This window comes from Leuciscus leuciscus (assembly GCF_965113295.1).
Source record: "Leuciscus leuciscus genome assembly, chromosome: 1".
Taxonomy (NCBI): Eukaryota; Metazoa; Chordata; class Actinopteri; order Cypriniformes; family Leuciscidae; genus Leuciscus; species Leuciscus leuciscus.
This window is the reverse complement of record NC_138725.1, coordinates 71,076,007-71,096,570: the sequence shown is the minus strand read 5'-3', so window position 1 is coordinate 71,096,570 and position 20,564 is coordinate 71,076,007. Positions and strand designations below refer to the sequence as shown.

Here is a 20,564-nt window from a genome sequence, read left to right as displayed (position 1 = left end):
ATGTCACAATATCCCTCATTTAAATAATTCCCGCCCAAGGCATACGCAAAATAAAGGGGCAGGGTCTGGTTTAGTTAGTTAGTTAGTTAGTTAGTTAGTGTTAAAACTCATGGTTATGGTAAGGGACGGGACATTTCCCAAACAGGCTTGAAGCGGTTGGCCAATCACAACACACTGATCCAGCCGACCAATCAGAGCACAGTGTTTTCAGAAGGAGGGGCTTCATAGAGACAGGAACTAAACAGAGCGTTACTGACAGACTGAGAAGAGAGGAGCTGCAACAATGAAGAATATGAGAACAAATAAGGTTGTTTTTTTTTACATTCAAGCATGAAAACCTGTTCTAGTAGAGAACAGACACAGACTTTGAAAAAGAGCGTAATAGGCTCTCTTTAATACTTTTATTCAGCAAGGATGCAGTAAAGTGACAGTAGATACTTTTACATGGTCACCAAAAGATGTTTATTTCTAATAAATGCTGTTCTTTTAAACTTTCTATTCATCGAAGAATCTTTAAAAAAAAAAAATATCATGGGTTTCCACAGAAATATTGAGCAGCACAACTGTTTTCAACATTGCATAATCATCAGAAATGTTTCTTGAGCATAAAATCATCATATTAGAGTGATTTGTGAAGGATCATGTGACAATGAAGACTGGAGTGATGATGCTGAAAATTCAGCTTTGATCACAGGAATAAATTAGATTTGAACATATTAAAAATAGAAAACAGTTCTTTTAAATTGTAATAATATTTCATGTTATTACTGTTTTTGCTGTATTTTAAGTTTAAAAAAAAAGAAATCCTCTAGAGGAAAAGGAGCATCACTCACTGTTAGTGTTCTCCTCTTATTGTCATTTGTCAATGTTAAATGTGCTGTCCTCTTCTATAGATGTTGCAGCTGCTTTAGTTGCAGATGAGGGCGAGACCGGTAACAAGAGGACCGCCAAGTTTGAGAAGAGAATGACCAATGAAGAGATGGAAGAGGAGCAAAGGTCAGTATTTCTCTTCTCCCTCAATCCATCCACAGAAACAACAGCATCTCATAATAACACACAGCAGCAAAACCAACATTTCACTGTTTTGTTCTTCATATATATCTAGAAATGCTTGAATCAGACAGCATTTGAAGTGTGTATGTGAAGCATCCCCTCTGAATGACACAGCATCTCCCACAATGACACTTTTTAGTCTCGGCAGTGTTGAATTTTTCGGGTGTTTATGAATATGCAACCGACGTGTGCATATTTTAGAGGACTACAGTAAAGGACTTGTGTCAGGTTTCATCACTTGAGTTCCAGGGACGATATTTTCCCATTTAACAAATGCAGTCTACCCTGAAGAAGTGTGTTTTCTCTTGACCAGTGGGTTTTCAAACCACATCAGCACAGGCCTATGTATTATAATGATGAAGTAACAACAAATAGTCAAAACTATAAATTAAGTTCTATTCACAAAACACAGACTATTAATAATAATAGGCATATCAGTTCTTGGCCATAGCTCTGCTTCTGTGAAGTCATAGTATTACTACTACTACTACTACTACTACTAATAATAATAATAATAATAATAATAATAATAATAGTAAACTATTAATAAAAGTAATGGTAATAATAGTTTATTATTATCATTATTATTTTTATTATTATTGGTAATATAATAATGTAGTTGTTGTTGTTGTTGTTGTTGTTGCAATTATTATTAGTTATTGTTTACAATAAGGTCCCATTAGTTAATGTTAGCTAATACATTAACTAACAATGAGCAATAATTTGTTAATCTGTTAATCAGTGTTTATTAATATTCTTCGCTAATGTTAATTAATACAATTACTGTTCATTGTTGGATCATGTTAGCTCAGGTCCATTAAGTAATAATATACCATAGTCTGTCTGAATACTCGATTCTGATTGGCTGGAAGGTGTGCATTAAAACTGTTTAACACACAGGTAGTTCCAGTCAGTTTAATAACATTCTATATTAATGCGCTGATCTCTCTCTCTCTCTCTCACACACACACAGGTAGTTGCAGTGAGTTTAATCACATTCTATATTAATGTGCTGCTTTCACACACATGCACACACACACACACACATGTCAATTATGTGTGTGTGCATTTTAATAATAATAATTGAGTAAATATTGAGATTATGATTGTCTAAGTAGATTAAATGCTTTAGAACTGTTGTTCATTGTTAGTTAGTTCATAACTAATGTTATCAAACGGAACATTACCATTATTTTTATTAGACTCTTATATGCTTGGAATCGTTTTGTTAAAACGATGAAACCCTGCGTTGAATGTGGTAGTTCAGTCCATGTCCAGTATAGATCTGTTGTGAGAGGAAAGTTCTTGTTCCTCCCCCTCCTTTGGGCCATGTGTACCTTCCTCCAGCCACCCCACGGCTCTCTGTGTGTGTGTGTGTGTGTGTGTGTGTGTGTGTGTGTGTGTGTGTGTGTGTGTGTGTGTGTGTGTGTGTGTGTGTGTGTGTGTGTGTGTGTGTGTGTGTGTGTGTGTGTGTGTGTGTGTGTGTGTGTGTGTGTGTGTGTGTGTGGATAAGGAGGCTACACACACGTTAAGCACTCTCATATTATCTGCAGCAGACTCTCAGGGTTTGCTGGAAGTTCAGGCTCACGTTGGGTGCGGTTTGTTTACCTGATAAAACATGCAGATTGAGCGGTGGAGGATCTGAACTAAAAAAGCAGATATGTGAATGTAGATTGTCAGGCAACACCAAAACATTTTGAGCAAGTTCTGTCTAATTTAAAACTGACTTTTAAATCTTTGTAGTAAGTATTCCATAATTAGCTTAGCCGCATGCTAACTACCCAACTTGAAGGTTTTCTTCTCAGATAGCAGATGCTAATGTCGGCGTCAGAACCGAGCCTGCTTTCTCATAAATGTGCATGTACATTCAGTAAAATTGCGATGATTTCAACAATTCCCTTTTGCAGAAGTCACTAGTGTGCATCTGTGTGGCTGTAGAAACGGTATGTACATAATATCCTCTGCTCCTGCCCTTTATCTTTGCAGGATAGAGTTGACAAATGACTTTACCGCTCTTTAAACAGCACCAGGCAGTATGCCTGTGTCAGACCTCTGGTAAGGTATCGTTTACTTCAGTTTGACCCCTGACACCCCCACAGTTTCACCCCCAACCCCCCACCCCCCACCCCACCCAATCACCTTGTGCTGCCGACTCTCAGGGTGTAACACCAATATCTTCCCTTCCACTCACTCTCCTTATTCAGTGCCCTCCGTGCCACTGACAGCTCGTGTCCTGACATGCTGACGTACAGAAAGAGTTCACCCAGAAATGACATTCGGTCATTCTATTTGTAAAGACACACAAGTCCTTATTTATTTATTTATTTATTAATTTATTTATTTTTATTTATTTATTTATTTATTTATTTATTTAAGTCACTATTGTATGTATTTATTCACACAGAAATGACATTCTGTCATGTACTCACTGTTTGTTTGTGAAGTCACTATTTATTTGTAATGTTCCGGTTTTATTTATTTTTACAGTGGGGTTTTTTTGTGTGTAGTTGTTATACAAAAATTTTTGTCACTATTCATTTATGCATTTATTTGTCGACACATTTATTTACTTATAAAGTCCGTGTTTATTTATTCATTTGTAAAATCACAATTTATTTATTTTTAAATCACAATTTATTTATTTTTATTTGTAGAGACACATACGTTTATTTTATTTGTTTGTAAAGTCACTATTTGTTTGTTTGTTTGTTTGTAAAGTCACTATTTGTTTGTTTGTTTGTTTGTAAAGTCACTATTTGTTTGTTTGTAGTCAGTTTATTTATTTATTTATTAGTTTATTTGTTTGTAAAATCCCTGTTTGTTTGTTTGTTTGTAGTCATTGTTTATTTATTTGTAAAATCCCTGTTTGTTTATTTGTTTGTAAAGTCACTGTTTGTTTGTTTTTGTTTGTTTGTAAAGTCACTATTTGTTTGTTTGTTTGTTTGTAAAGTCACTATTTGTTTGTTTGTAGTCACTGTTTATTTATTTATTAGTTTATTTGTTTGTAAAGTCACTGTTTGTTTATTTGTTTGTAAAGTCCTTGTTTGTTTGTAAAGTCCCTGTTTATTTATTTATTTTGTAAAGTCCCTGTTTGTTTGTAGTCAGTTTATTTATTTGTTTATTTGTTTCTAAAGTCACTGTTTATTTGTTTGTTTGTAAAGTCACTGTTTGTTTGTTTATTTGTTTGTAAAGTCACTGTTTGTTTAATTGTTTGTTTGTAGTCACTGTTTATTTATTTGTTTGTTTGTAAAGTCCCTGTTTATTTGTTTGTAGTCACTGTTTATTTGTTTGTAAAGTCACTGTTTGTTTATTTGTCTGTTTATTTGTTTGTTTGTAAAGTCCCTGTTTGTAGTCAATGTTTATTTATTTGTTTATTTGTTTGTAAAGTCACTGTTTGTTTAATTGTTTGTTTGTAGTCACTGTGTTTATTTATTTGTTTATTTGTTTGTAAAGGGTGTACAGGGTGATCTTTTTTTATTTGTAGGTCGATGTTTGTTTGTTTGTTTGTTTGTTTGTTTGTTTGTATGTATGTAAAGTCTTTTTTCCCGTAGAGTCACTATTTGTTTATATATTTATTTGTAAAGTCTGTTTGTTTTAGTAAAGATGTTTATTCATTTGTTTGTAGATTCACTTGATTTATTTATTTTTTTGTAAAGTCACTCTTTTTCAAATTTTTGTAAAGTTACTATTTGATTATTTGTTTGATTTTGGTCACCATTTATTATTTTATTTGATTGTAAAGTTACGGTTTATTTTTTTATTTTTTTTATTTGTAGAGTCACTATTTGTTATTTGATTATTTGTTTGATTTTGGTCACCATTTATTATTTTATTTGATTGTAAAGTTACGGTTTATTTTTTTATTTTTTTTATTTGTAGAGTCACTATTTGTTATTTGATTATTTGTTTGATTTTGGTCACCATTTATTATTTTATTTGTTTGTAAAGTTATGGTTTATTTTTTTATTTTTTTATTTGTAGAGTCACTATTTATTAATCTATTTATCTGTAAAGTCTGTTTTTGTAAAGTTGTTTATTCATTTGTTTGTAGATTCACTTTTTTTGTAAAGTCACTGTTTATTCATTTATTTGTTGCTTTGTAAAGTTACATTTTAGTTAAAAAGAAAAAAAAAAGCATATTCATGGCTATTATTTATTTATTTATTTGTCATTTTGGAGCTTCATAGCTAGCCTGGAAGAGAGAAGCTTGGACATTCTCCCAAACATCATCTGAGTTCCATGAATGAAAGCCAATAATATGTGTTCGGCATGACACGAGACTGGGTAAATGATGTCAGAATGATCCTTTTTGGGTGAACTATCCCTTTAACACTGATCCAGCTGCTTCATAGTGTCCTAGATCACTGTGTCTTCTGCACATTGTGGACTGCATTGACCTGTGGACTGTCCAGTGGTCTCCACTTAGGCTCCGGGGGTCCTCCTGGTCAAATGATGGGCTGTTGTTCACAAAGCAGAGTGGCTGTATGTGTTCTGCATCTGTCTGAAAGCGTTCGCAGAGAAACAGAGCTCAAGGGATTCATTATTGTGACGCACACATGCTCACAGATGCAGGTCACTGAACACACATCGAGGCCTGTGTATTATGAGCAGAGCATTATGGGTATTAATAGCCATCCTGATGGACAGTAATTTGCCAAAGTCGGAGAACCTGCTTTTGATGGAGAACACATGATGCTACTTTGGCAAAATAGTATGTGAATCAAAATAATTTATAACTTTTAATGCATAACTTTTCATTTTGAATTATAACACAACACTAAAAAGTTTGAAAGTTGAAAAAGTCCAACGTTTGGGATCGGTATGATTTTTAATGTTTTTAAAAGAAGTCTTCTGCTCACAAAGGCTGCACTTATTTGATTAAAAATACAAAAAATATATATATTCCCCTTCTGATTAGATGCACTGAACTAAGTTCAGTATTGTCAAAATAATAAACAGCCATCAAAATTTCGTCAAACAGTACCATATAACATCCATTTTCCAGTGATTTAATCATTAGCTATGTTTCCATCCACCTATTTTTATGAGCATTTTGGGATATCACATAAACAGTGCTGGATGGAAACGCCACAATTACAAACACTAAAAATGCGCATTAAAAACTGCGCTCAGTTGAGGCGGATACATTCATCCGATTAGACATGCACATAAACTATGATGGAAACACATTTACTGAATAAATTCCTCGATGTACAACAAAAAACTCCCGTGACTTTGCCTCAACAGAGTATGTGATTGGATAACTGGAGTAACCAACGGACCAATCACATCACAGCATCTCACATGTGTGTTTGATCATTATGAAATGCTTGAGCCAAAGTCTTTAATCGGAATTATTCTGTTTATTTCCTCACACGATTACATTCCCAAACACCATGACAGCGTTTTGTTGCGTTTCATCTGTGCGCTCCTTTATCTTCCTGCGCTCTAAGACACAAGTCAATTATGATGGAGGAAAAATCCATGATCCATTTTTTTATTACAGATATTTTGTGGCAATTTCCCAGGAAGTGGCGGTTTTGTTCTCTTGAACACATGGGATGGAAAAGCTGCTTTATTCGCAAATGTTTTACGCAATATTCCAAGTTAAATTCTGAACTTTGAATGGAAGCATAGCTAGTGATTCATGTATTTAGTTGAATTACTTTCGTTAGGATTGCTGGTAACATTACACCACCTTTACAATGTTATATGAGAACATGTTTCTGGGCATTTCATTCTGAAAAATGACCGTATTAATAAAACCTATTCCATTTTAATTCTACCTCCTTAAATTTTAATTTAGTTTCGTATACAATTGTTTACAACCTATATTCTTAATCTGACGCTCATCATTTCTGAATAATGCACGACCCTGGCGGTACATATTGAGATCAACTCAACGCAATTCTATAATGCATTAATGCAATTTTCTGCAGATAAAGTAATGCATGCATAATCGCATGATTCGTTGTAGTAATAATAGATTGTCCCAGTCAAAGGTATATTTAGAAGAGATTTACTGTAACTTGAACGAATAACAGAATATATTATTCAAAGTAGACCAAAAGGGAGGCGAGAAGTGCTGTTTATACTTTAAATTAAATTGAAAGTTAAATTATACTAGGTTTTCTGACTGTAGACTTCCTGTCTGCGTGTCTTTGCATGCGTTTTTTACCATTCTTGTGCTCGGCATTGGAAACAATGGCACATTCAGAAAATATTAAAGGGATCATATCATACTTTTTTATTATTGATATGATTTATTTATTTTTTATACCCTGAGGTTAGACCATTTGTCCAGCCTATCTCTTATCCTTTGAAATGAACAGTGTGTTTCTGAACACCCTAGGCGTCATTGATGTGTAAATGCGGGCAGTCATGTGTTGATGCACATACTGTGTACAGTTTTTCATTGTACACCAGGCTTCTTTATTTCAAAAGATCAAGGAAAATTGATTCCTCGTCACATTGGCGCATTTGTGGGTCACGGCAGCACATGCTTCAAATCATTTGGATTTGCCGTAATCAACTAAACCTGATTGCATGAAAACCAATGTGTTTGCTAGGACACTTTACTAACATGACTACAAGCGTGTCTCCTGAAAGTTTCCACCGCCTCCAAGCGCTGCTCCACTAACACGCTCGGCCAAGCCTTAACCAGTAACACCACAACACCAGAGCTGCCAACGGTGAGTGACACGCTCCTTCATCGATTCATCTCTCATAACTCAGGCTTTGTGATTTTCACTGAAATCAACGGCTCGTCACAGACGCGGTAGAGCTCAAAGGTGCACTATGTAACTTCTGGCCCTCTAGTGGTTAAAAAAAAAACTGCATGCATTTTGTGGAAGAACATTGTTCTGGATGTGCCTGTGCGGATGAATATGATTAATCTACTGCTCATAAAACATTCACCACTAGGCTTAAGAGATATAACCAGTTTAGACTGAAAGGATCTCAGGCTGACTAGCTGAAGACGTTACTGTAGCTTTACCCATTAATGGACACTGTACTTCCTTGAAAGCACAGCGCTACTATAATCAAAATGAAATGAACCTTCACAATAATGCTTTATAATGAAGAGAGCTGCATATGGCAGTTTATCTGTTCAATAAAATACTTTACTCCTGTTGAGTGATAAAAACACCATCATCTCTGCATCGCTTTTACAACATTTCAAAACCCCTCAGTTCTCGCCATCTCCGAAGCCAAGCCAATGTTGATTCTTGTTTTATTACGAGCTCTGTCTCGATCTCTTTTTGCCAGCAGACTCTCCTCTGTTCAGCTTTTGTTTAACCCCTATGGTGCTCTTTTTTTCTTCTTTTTTTTTTACCGAATTTTTTTTACGTTTTTTTATTTTTATTTATTTTTACTTCATTGGAATGGTGCGAATCTTAGTAAAGCACTTGCTATGTGTACACACAAATAATTATGGACATGAAACGAAAAGGGTAAATTGCCCTGAAAAAAATAGTCACACTTGTGCTCCTCATGGTCAAAATGACGGCATTGGAAATTAATGGGAGACGAATTTCATCTAGTGGAGACGTTTGGTACTGCGGCCAAACAAAATCTGACTGAAAGCTCTTTTTTTTTTTAGATGTCAAGCTCAAATTTGGAACACAACTTGTTTATATTTATAGATTTGTTTTTCTTGCAGTTTTAGAGTAAAATGTGTTTTTGAAAATATATATTTCATAAAAAAATTGAAAATAATATTTCTGTGCATTTTTCATAAACTTTTTTTTTGTTCACTTTTTAAAACATTTTTCACTTTAGCAATAATCTGCCAAGTGTCGTCTTTAGTCTGTTTTCCAAAGCATTCAAGATTTATCACAGTTTAAGTTGGAAATTACATTTTTTGTTATATGCTCAAAAAGTGAATAAATGGATAATAAATACAGTGTAAATATACTTTAGTACCATAAAATGAAAGAAAAAACATTTTCAAACTGAAATATAGTACATTCATTTCATTGAAAAAATTTGGCGAGTGACATATATACGCAATTTCCCACAAAAACCATGCCGACTGGTCTAACATGTAAGCGCTTATAATAGACTTACCACAGTGAATCAGGGTAAGACAAAAACATGTTTTGGAAGAAGTATTGATGATGTATTGACTCATTATTTAAATTGTTAATTTTGAACAAAAAGGTTACATAGTGTACCTTTTAATATGATTAGAAAGAAATTACAGACATTTCAAGGAGAGACACTTTTGGCAAAACTATTGTTTTTTTCAGGCACTGGTCAATTTTGAGACTTTGGGCTTTTTTTGCTTCCATAAATTGTCTTCTTTCAGAACCATCTGCATATGTAGATATTGATTACAATGCATATCTTTAAATGCCGTTTTCTTAAAATTATTTTTCTTTTCTCCTTCACTGAGCCAGAAATCTCACTTTTATTCCTTTATATACTATACGTTCTGAAGTTTTATTTATTTATTTATTTATTTATTTTTACAGAGTTTGTTCATATAATTTTCATGTATTGTAACTTTATATTCTTAAAAACATAGTAAAAAAAAATTCTGACTGATGACCATTTTCTGATTTATGGCATGATAAAAAGAGAAATCCCAAAAAACCCTCTTTAAAAAACTTTAACTCTAATGTATCAACAAAATGAAAATTTAACCTGCTTTTATACAATGTTTACATTATTGTGCTGGACATTTATGCAAATGAGTGCATGTTTATTTAGATAATGCTTCATTTGCATATTTAAACATTTCAGAATGTAATACAGAACAATTGTTTTAATATACTGTGATCAGTCAACCGGGGAAAGTATGGTGAAATCCACTAGTGTCTTGCTGTTTAATTCAGAGTTGCTAGTACAAATGCTTTGGGGAAAAAAAAAGTTTCAATGGGGTTCTATATAGAACTCTAGGGTTCTTGACTCAATTTTAAAGAACCCTTCATGCCAAAAAGGTTCTATATAAGGAGCATAATACTTTCATGTTTAACAACTTATTTAAACTTTTTCTAGTGATGAAGCATGTTAAGGAGCTGTTTAAATCCTAAAATTTCCAATGAATTCAAATTAAATTGATTAAAACTAAATCCATAAAATGATCCCATGATGGAACCTCTAAAAAGGTCTAGATATGAAGCGCCTGACAGAACCCTTTATATGTAAGTTACTGGTCAGTGTATGATGGCTCTGTTTTGTCTTGTTTCTCTGAGGCTAGTTTGAATTCGTGTGTGTGTGTGTGTGTGTGTGTGTGTGTGTGTGTGTGTGTACCTTAAGAAGTTCATGTTTACTGGTTTATGAGACTGAATCTCTGTGTTTTTTTTATTTTTCAGAGTTGCTGAGTGAGCAGAAGTCAAATCGTGTTGAAAAGTGTGTCCCCTAAAAATGAATCTCGGGGACCTTTGTGGAGTGACCTGAAATGTGTTGTGATGGAAACTGTTTTTGTTTTGTTTTTCTTTCTTTTTTTCTTCTGTTTTCTGTACAGGCTACTTTGCATTTCTGCCTGTGAATAGCAAGCTTCTTAAAGCAAAACACCAAAGAACATTAACATGTGAATATAGTATGTTCCTGCTCTTCTGAAATACCATCACGCCCCCTTGTGGACGGATACGGACACACACACACACACACACCGCTATGACCATCACAGGCTGATGGGAAATGTGCTCACACTGCAGAGTCTGTATGATGAAATGTAGAAACCATATCGATTTTTCTGTTGTTGGTAATGTTTAAAAAAATAAAAGGGTGAATCTCATAAAATCATTTTACTGTCCAGGAGACATTTCCCCCCAGAAGCAGAATAGATTGGATAAATTATATTTTGCATTTAAAAAAAAGCCTCTTTTTTTTTTTTTAAGAACCATTAAGTTTTTTTGCATGCTTTTGCAATGGTTTTTTCTGCATAATTGTAATGAGAATATAATTTCGATTTTGCGGTGAAGTGGGACTTTGACAGGGTTTTGTGCGATTCACCATATGGCTTTTGTAATATCAATAAAGAGCCAAATTTGATTAATGTCTGTTGTAGCATCATTTCTTCTGATACACCATAACTCCAAACAAAAATAAATATGTTTCACATGAATTTCCTTTAGTTAAAGTCCCCCTGTGGTGAAAATCCAGTTTTTAATGTTGTTTATATGTCTATGTGGTGTTTTTAATATGCTTTAAGACAAACCATGTGCAAATTCATAAGTCGACACCATTGCGGAGTATTTTCTTCTTAAAACTGCAGTGAACCAAAGACAGTCTCAAAAACACGGTTTGAAATCGCTGGTGTTTCTGACGTCACAAACTACCTTGTAACCAATCAGATCAACGTGTGATCGTCAACCAGTGGATCTCTGAGCTGGTGTGAGTGAGTGGAGGCGGGGCTCATTTACATATTCATAGAACAGTGTATACTAAATGAGGCAAGGGTGTAGAGTTACATTCAAGCTATTTAAAGGCATGAAAAACTTTTAAATATATAATTTTGGTGATCAAAGGTGAGTTTTAAGGGATAAAATAGACCAGGGGGATTTTAAGCCCTTTTTGAGCTGAGACAAAGCCTTGGTGAATGATGAAGACTGCAGATAGCGCTGTGTGTGTGTGTGTGTGTGTGATTGTTTATGCTGTTGTGTTTGTGTCGTAGGGTTCAGCAGGAGCAGCTGGCTGCCATCTTCAAACTTCTCCGAGAAAACCAGGACACATTCGGAGAGATGACGGAGGGAGACATGGAGGAACAGCTCAAACTTTACTCTCTTTAGTCTGAACACACACACACACACACACACACACACAGTTTCATATAGGACTGAATATGGGCTTGTCACACTGCACTTGCAATACTGCCCCTGAGTAAACATCTGTAACACTCATGTTTAAATTGACACTTTTATGCTTAGGGTCACAGTCGCTCCAGCTGTGTCAAAGTAATAATGTGAGTTGAGGGTTAAGCGGTGTTTCACTCTTGCAAAACTTTCAACCGGAAGATGATAGTGTGAAAAGTGTCAGCTTGATCTCCCGACTTTATCCAAACATGATCACTGTTTAAAACACTTTCTGTACGAGACGCAGGTTCTGTTCAGCTGACATGGTTGTGAAACCACTGCTTTTTTATTCATATTACTCGTATTTTAGTGCATGAATGGGAAATGTGAATAGTCTGCATTAGCATTCTGGTTTTTATTTTGGTGTTGATATGAATTAATGCTTCATAATCATTCAAATCTATTATATAGAATGCAAATGGAATATTCTTACTATTTTACTATGTTGCAATTTCTAAGTAGATTATTATAACTTGTTTGTTCATATTTACTTGAATATATATATAGTATTTGTTGTTGTTGTATTTTCCCTCAGTTATTGAGATTGTTCTCTTGTAACTGTGTTGGGGAAAGTTATTTTTAAAGCAGTGCATTACAATATTGCGTCCAATACAAGTGCAAGAAACGCTCAAGTTCGGCTCTTGCACTATTTAGAAAATGGAAGTAGGAGTATCTGGTATAGAGAAACTGGAGAGAGAGAGGTTTTGTTTTAGATTATTTCTGCATGTTTGATGTATTAAAGGCATTTGTCCATAGGTGTTTGTTTTTAATCAATCACAGTCCGTGTTGTGCATGAAAACAAGTGAGTCTCTCCACCTAAAGACTGTCCCCCTGATGCTTGTTCAGGCATGTCTTGACTTGTCTAGGCTCGTTCAAGCATTAATAAAGTTCTACATACAGATGCCCCCATGGGGGACTCCCTTAAAAAGTAACTAATTGTGTTACTTTTATCGAAAGTAATGTGTTACATATGTGTAGTACTTTTATTCTCCGGGGCTGGGCTTGCTTGTTTGCTTTTTAATATAAAAACAGTGCTATTTTTGGCCAATGTAAAGGCTCTTTCACACCAAAAGTGAAGGCTGAAGGAAATGCTAATTCACGCCTGTACAGTAGAGGGCGCCACTCCAACAAACCCTTCAGCAGTGCTGCTGCTCTGGATCGCAGGAGAAGAAAGGTCAGCACTCTTACTTCAGCAATAAAACAAACAAAAAATTGTGATGGTAACTTATTTTTGCTTATTAGCTTATGGTTTAATTGGATCATCGAAAGTCAGCAGCAAAGACATTGCTTAATAAAGTGAGATTAAATACATAAAGTATATTCTTATTTTTTAACATTTTAATTGCAGGTTCTTTTTTATTCCTTTTGAGGAATACTGAATCAGTTTTAGTGCAAGTGAGATGAGTAAATTCATTCTCACATTAGTCTAGAACTACAATACCCATCACGTTTACACAGCGGCAGCGCATGCCATTGCAACTCGCTTAAAAGTAACGCGTTACTTTACTCATCGCTTGAAAAAAGTAATACGATTACGTAACTCGCGTTACATAATGTGTTACCCTCCAACACTGCTCATAACCACTCTCCTTCTGGATTAAGAGTGGTTGGTAAGATGTAACAAAATAAAGATTTTGAAGTTTGGGGTGTGGGGGCTTCCAAGAGCTTTGTTTAGGCCTATAGACCATGTAGCCTAGGCTATGGGACCCATTTTTCAAGCATAAATAAACATTTGTTTTCATTGTTGATGGGTTTTCTGAAACAGACTGGATAACAGCCAGCATTAAATTATTATGAAACGGTTTTACCCCGAGAGTAATTCAGTGTTAAGCGCTTTTGGTAGGACCCCCACTGTGCGGTTCGTCGGAAAACCCCCCACTTCTTGCACCGTGACCGTGTGCCTTGAAACGCCCACATTTTGGGCGGATGGTTTAAAAACATTTGTTACGGGAGAAGAGCAACACAACGTTGTTACCATCGCTGAACACCGACCCATCGCGACCCAACTTACCATCGCTAAAATGGGGGCCAACTTAAACGGTACGCATCGTTTATTTTAAACATAAGTTAGACATAGGCCAATTCATCTATGAAAAGAGTATGAGATTGACGTGGCCTTCACATGCAGTTTAACGTCAACATTCGAAATCGAATTGGAATTCGAATCGCTGTTTTAATATACAATATTCTAAACAAGATGTTTTATTCTCATCATTACCCAGTTGACGGAGCTCGTCCTCTAATCGGTGAAGACAGTGCAACTATTGGTAAGTAATTTAGACATACACATTTGCTTTTCTCGTACAGCGTTTGGTCAAGAAAAGTGGCCATCCAAACGAGGCAGTGAAAACTAAAGACTCTAATAAAAAGCTTTAAAGTTAAACAGTGAATCCGACGGATAAAAATAAGTAGGCTAGCCTATGACAAATTATTTCGACTGATCTAACTAAATGCCCTACGTTACAATGATCAATTACAACGATATGTGGAAAGAATTTAAAGAAATTACAAGCACGAATACATTCTTGATATCAACAATTCAATTTTCACTTTTTAAAATGTAATTCTTTATATCAATGATGACGTAATAACTCGCTGAAATTCGAGTTCTTGATGTCAATTGAATTTCAACTAGTAAAAACTATAATACTTGATATCTGTAATTTTCACTAGTGAAATATCATCATAAGCTGCCATTTAAATTCAGTTGTTGATATCAAGATTTTATTTCTTATTAGTTGAAAATCACATTTCAGAAACACAATGCTTAGAATTTTTTTTGATTTTTTTTAATATCAATAACTACTTACTAGTAAAAATATAAATTCATGATATCAAGAATTACATTTTCACTCTTTGAAATGCTAATTCTTGATATCTAAATGTATTTCAACATGTTACATTTGTTATTTCTGATATAAATAATAAGGAGATTTCAGATATCTAAAATGGCTTTCAATCACATTGCCGATATCATAAATTAACATTGTCACTAGTAACAAAGTGATTACTTAAATCAAAAATAAAGGTTTTTACTAGTAAGAATTGTATTTCTGATTATGTGAAATTGGAATTTCAACAAAGTAGGAAATCAATTCTTTGATTGGGGGCTTATGGTGATATTTAACTAGTGAGAATTATAGTTTTGACTAGTTGATATTTCATTCTTGGTATCAAAAATTGCCATTGTTACTAGCTAATAGAAATGTAATTCCTGATATCAAGAATTAAATTCCTGGGAATGAATGAAAGTAATCGCGTTTTGGAAATTGACACCTAAAGTCTAATGTGTGCCAAAGCGATGTCTTTATCTAAAACATGGATGAGAAATATCCAAATGGGGGGCATCTAACACACACACGAGAAGTAGATAGACCACTGTTTACGACATCATTTCAGGACAATTCATGCTGTGCTAGAAGACAAGACGTCTGGTGAAGCGTCTCCGGCTCTTTGAAGTCAGTGATACTTCACTCCAACTGTTTTACACCTAATGCCTGGTCGAATGTGCTTTATGTTGTGGGGGTAGGGATCTAAAATAGAGATTGTGAGGGGGGGAAAGAGTAAAATGACGTAAACCTGTAATTATACTCAAAAACAATCAGCTTTATATTATCTTGTTTCACTTGGGTGTATAGAAGAATGTGTCTGTGCTCAAATACATGCAGTTTTGTATGTGAAGCCCTGTGACACGCACAAAAAAATTAATACATTATTCTCTATAAATGAATATTATTCTCTATAAGAATGTCACAAGATGTTGTTTTAACAAACAGGGAGGGGAGGGGAGGGGGGGGGGGGGGTGGGGGGGGTGGAGTGGCATATAAAAGTATTGTTTTGCATTGTTTTGCATTACCTGCTGTATCCAAGCTGCACATGAAACAAAATATCTCTCTGAGCTTTCGTGTCTTAATCTTTCTGCATGTCTATATACAGGCCCTGATCATCATAACATTGCTTCGTGAAGCTTCACAACATTTGCAAATGATTTGCAAACTTACAAAGTTATGTGAATTCTGCTTCGTTAAGTCATAAAGGCTTTGAAATTTGAATGGTTTGCCACTAGGGGGCGATGATCCCACGAACCAGTGCCTACAGAACAGAAGTGCTCAAAAATAGTTTAAAGGGGGCCAGATTATATGTTGTGGACACACCTGGGGGCCGGATACTATTCAGGTGGAATTTCGAAACGAATAGTGTGTGAATGAAAGTCTGGAATCTGAATATAAATCACTGAATTTTTTAATAATGAAATGTGATTTTTTTTTTATAAAAAAAAAAAATATTTTTTTTTAATTGAAATATTCATTGCTTAAATATATCACTAATTCCTGCCCCCAAAAATGTAAACTTTTTTTGCAAACAAAAAAAAAGTGCGATTTGTTTCAAAGACATTCCTTATTAACTTACTTCCAAATCTATTATATATTGATGCTAGCATTTCACGTACTAATCGTGATTTAAATAAAAACAGTTCATTTAGATATGGCTGCATGAGGCTCATTTTAGCTTCCATGACAGCAATTTGGTGATAAGAAAGATGTAAGTGCATAAAAGATTAATCTTCTAAAGATGGGCAACACAACAGTGCTATAGTGGCCTTAAAATGGTAGCCTTTTTTTCTCCTGACAGTGATCAGCTACACAAGATCATCAAATTACATTGGCTAATTATATGATACTATTTTAACCCTATATTATTTTAGTGTTTGGGACATTTTGTAGGACGGGCCCTCCATGCGGTTTGTCCCTGTTTGTTTCCGCGATGCCATTTAAAAAAAAAAGTCTGTGATGCCATTTTGCATAATTAGCATTTTGACGGCTCCAGGGCTTTTATGAACTTGCATTTTTGAATTCCCAATCACAGAAAGGTTCGACAGACGGGTGGGACGCCACAGCCCTCTTTCTCTGTTTTCTCTAGTCCAACTTCAAAATCATGTTTTTACTGCATAGACAGCCATGTTTTAACTGCATAGACAGCCATGTTTTATTAAAAGCCCATCTTTACCAGCAGTGAATTAGCTTTTTTAAACATTGGAGAACAACTAATGTTACCATCGCCTGAACAAAGATTTGTCTTACTACCATGACCTGAAAATAACTAGAGTTTACAGTGTATAAATCATTTGTTTAAACATCAGTTAAAATTGGAGTTTGACGGCTTTCTGGAACAAATATTAGCTCCTTTCACACCGAAATCCCAGTAAATTACTGTAAAATTACCTGCACCGTTTTCTTCATCCATCTGGACGAGAAGTGCTTCAGGCCCTGTTTACACCTGGTATTAAGATGTGTTTAGATCGATCGGATCACAAGTGGATGACGCTAAATACAGGTTTAAACGGGGTCTAAAACATTTTGAGCTTGTCCACTTTCGAACCACTTCCAGAGGTAGTCAAAAACTAAACGAAACAAAAGCTCATGTTCTCCGTGTGTTTTTCAGTTGTCTCCATTTTGGGATGCACCGATATAAAAAATTTAACCGATAATTCTTTATATTTGAAAGCCGATAACCGATATATTGGCCGATAAATCTAAATCCCAATTTTTATATAATTTTTTGAGAGCCTGATTACAAACACAAAAATCGCACCAACCGATGTTCTCATTATAATGTTATATAGCCTATATGACAGATCTGCGATGCACATATGGCACACAAGTGATTTCAATCATATTTCAAGCAAATCAAAAACACCACGGCGAACAGTTTGATCTGAAGTGTCTCACTTGAAGTAAATAATCCATTATTTATCAGCTTTAATATATCCGCCAAATTTTCTTATCGGGCTAATAACGATAACATTAAAAATGAACATATGTCAGCCGATACCGATATGGTGGCATATATATTGTGCATTCCTATATGAAACGTACATTTATTACCGGTATTTATGTCCTGTTCGCACATGATCTCTGAACCAGTAACGACAGCATGTGTGAAAGGGACTATTGTTCCCCTATTGTTTTCTTTTAAGCCCTTTTTAATAGGCTACACAACATGCTAAACGAGGGTTGCTTCTTTTTTCAGAGGCTCGTCTTCTAACAGGCGGCGAAGAGGACACAACTCAAGGTAAGCTTGTCACGCCACCAGATGTCCCCGGGTTGTGTGTAACTGAAAAAGCAGCCGCCCCGAATAACCTCATAACCGAGGTATCGGTACCTTTGAGTGGCGATAACAGCGGGTCCACACCCTGTGACGGAGGTGTAGCTGTGACGCAACAGGATTCACCACAGGCTACAACAGCCCCAAATCTTGGACCCAAGTCCAACGGGACCTCGACATCTGGGGAAAAGCGGAAGAGGGAATCAGAAAACCCCTCTGGGATTCCGGTCAAACGTCGTTTGAAACTATCGGAGGACACAGAGAAAGAAAGTATGTATTAATAATCCGAATGCTGCATCTCTAACCATCGTGTGCTTTGATTCAAATGTATATTTTATTGTTTCACAGGCGTAGAAGATTACGATGCGAGATGCGCCGAGCTATGGATCAATGGAGAAATTGCCGCTTGCGAAGCTTATGAATTATCTCAAGCGATCAGCAACGGCAGACGCCAATACTTGCTCAGAGACCCAAGACAAGCAAACAATGCTGTTCGACGCAATAACAATCATTCGGCTCAGCCGGTCTCTCAGAAGACGGACGGGCCACAAGCCGCAATAATCGCCCGTTTTCAAGAGTTCGTCAAGGTTTTCCATCAGACTGAGGTGTTGCGGAGAACGGATTTCGCAGGGTTGATCAATTTAGTTCGTGGAATGCAAAGGGATTTCAGAGTGTTTTCAGATGAAATCCGTAATATTCGGGAGGATCAAAGACAGATGTTAGAGGCACTCTCTCTTATTTCGGAAAGATTGAATGTCATTCAAATGTATGTGACAGACACGCACAAAACAATGACTGGCAAAAAATGATGTGTCCGTTTATACTGATTTGTGCTTGAGCCTTATGTTATTGCTGGTTCTCAGTTTTATATTGTAATCACGAGTGATTTTTATGGCACCCACGCTTGTTCATAAGATCATGCATGTGTGTGTTATGCATGTCGTTTTTAAATAAATCACTTCAAAATGGCTGCTAAAAGATGATTTACATGACAGCCAGACAGATACTGAGCAGGAACCTGAACATATACTTTATTTCAGCCCTGTTGACTTCCCTGACTGCCTCAGATTGGTTCATGCTCTGGAGAGGCTGCAACCTGATTGGTCCACAAGTCTAAAGCCCATCCCTACACTATAGGTGGTTTTGTAATGGGGTGTTTCAATTTATGAGTAAATTAAGTCCGCGGTTAACATAACTTGACATGTTCTACACACACCCATGGCGAAAATGTTTTGAAAACGTATGTTTCTAATAAGTAACTAGATAATGCAGTTTGGGTTGTGTGTGCAGTGTACGTTGTAGAACAAAACGTCAAAATATCGTCATGCTATATTTACCACAGACCTTATTTTTACTCATAATAAAAAAATAAAATAAAAAAACGATAAGAAAATTGAAAAAGTGACGTGACATGAAGGCATTATAGGTGTGAAACGTATCCTAAAGTGGCCAAATACTGAGACACTCACATAATGAAAGCTCCAAAAAATGCTCAATAAGTGATTAATTGACTACAGAAAAGTGTCAATTCCAGTTTAGGAAAATGATTATTTGTATGTGCTGTGTGTATATAGTACAGAAGTCTTGCTAGACTTGTTGCCCTGCAGAGTTTTGCTTCTACGGTTGGCTGCATCCACATAAGGCTGCATATCTTATCGCCATGTCATCAAGCACTGCCGAAGGCTGTCTCAATTTGAAGGATCCTTTGTCTGCATTTAACTCCACTTTTAGACTTTTGCTGCGTCTGAAATCGCTTACTCTTTTGGGTAGGTACTTATTTTGAATAAGTAATTACTTCACAACCATTAAAAAAGTATGTTCTATGTAGTATGAATGTAATACAGATGTACTACATTCTCCATGTCGTCCGTATCATGTGACACTTCACCGCATTCATAAATCCTCTCCTGTGGCCTCATGGGATAGTAAAGTGTCCATCGTATGCGCACTTCAGAATCACACCAGAAGTAGGTGGTCATCCGGGAACTTTTTTGGTGATTTTGACCGAGGGAATGAGTCTACTCAACATGTACACTTCAGTCAGATCCATAAACCACAATGCACCATGATTGTGACGTATTTTGAGATACTTCATCCGAAATCGCATACTTCCCTTTATAGTAGGCGAAAAACAGTATGTGAGAAGTGTAGTTTATCTGAAATTACACTCATACTGCACACATTCATACTGTACTTTTTAATGTATTTAACTAGAAAAAAGTTGAGACAAACTTTAAGTTGGCTTGAGAAAGCCGGACCAGAGAGTTTGAAGAAGTTTAAAGTAGTTTAAAGTTTGATTGATAGATTAGTTAGAAAGAAAGAATAGTTGGAAAGAAAGAAAGATTAGTTAGAAAGAAATATTAGTCAGAAAGAAATATTAGTTAGAAAGAAAGAAAGAATGGATTAGTTAGAAAGAAAGAAAGGTGGATTAAGGAACTATACGGTTATACGGACCAAACGTGTGTCTTTTAGTTCCGTATAGTCCGTATAGTCATCCCTGATTGGTCTTAACCCCAGTGACGGGTAGGTTTAGGGGCGGGGTTAGGGGTAGGTTAGAAAGATAGATTAGTTAGAAAGAAAGATAGATTAGTTAAAAAGAAAGAA

At 35.5% G+C, this 20,564-nt stretch overlaps 2 protein-coding genes across 6 annotated transcripts in view; both read left to right on the top strand.

Moving 5' to 3' along the window:
* The window catches only part of LOC309511526 (uncharacterized protein), a 40,161-nt gene extending 27,551 nt beyond the window's left edge, over positions 1-12,610 (top strand). Inside the window, exons 4-6 of one of the 5 annotated variants that reach the window (XM_082186789.1) lie at positions 894-996; positions 3,040-3,108; positions 10,374-11,055. In XM_082186789.1, the coding sequence (XP_082042915.1) occupies positions 894-996; positions 3,040-3,073 (137 nt within the window). In that variant the 3' untranslated portion in view covers positions 3,074-3,108; positions 10,374-11,055. Of the gene's footprint in view, positions 1-893; positions 997-3,039; positions 3,109-10,373; positions 11,056-11,677 lie in introns of those variants that run through there. The other 4 variants (XM_082186788.1, XM_082186787.1, XM_082186791.1 and 1 more) reach the window with 4 other exon arrangements.
* A 1,175-nt stretch (positions 12,611-13,785) lies between these two features.
* LOC309508934 (uncharacterized protein) lies at positions 13,786-18,928 on the top strand. The gene is made up of 4 exons (XM_082183493.1): positions 13,786-13,895; positions 14,078-14,122; positions 17,886-18,230; positions 18,309-18,928. Exons 1-4 carry the CDS (start codon positions 13,877-13,879, stop codon positions 18,767-18,769), a joined length of 870 nt encoding a protein of 289 aa, XP_082039619.1. The 5' UTR covers positions 13,786-13,876; the 3' UTR covers positions 18,770-18,928.
* The last annotated feature ends 1,636 nt before the right edge of the window (positions 18,929-20,564 follow it).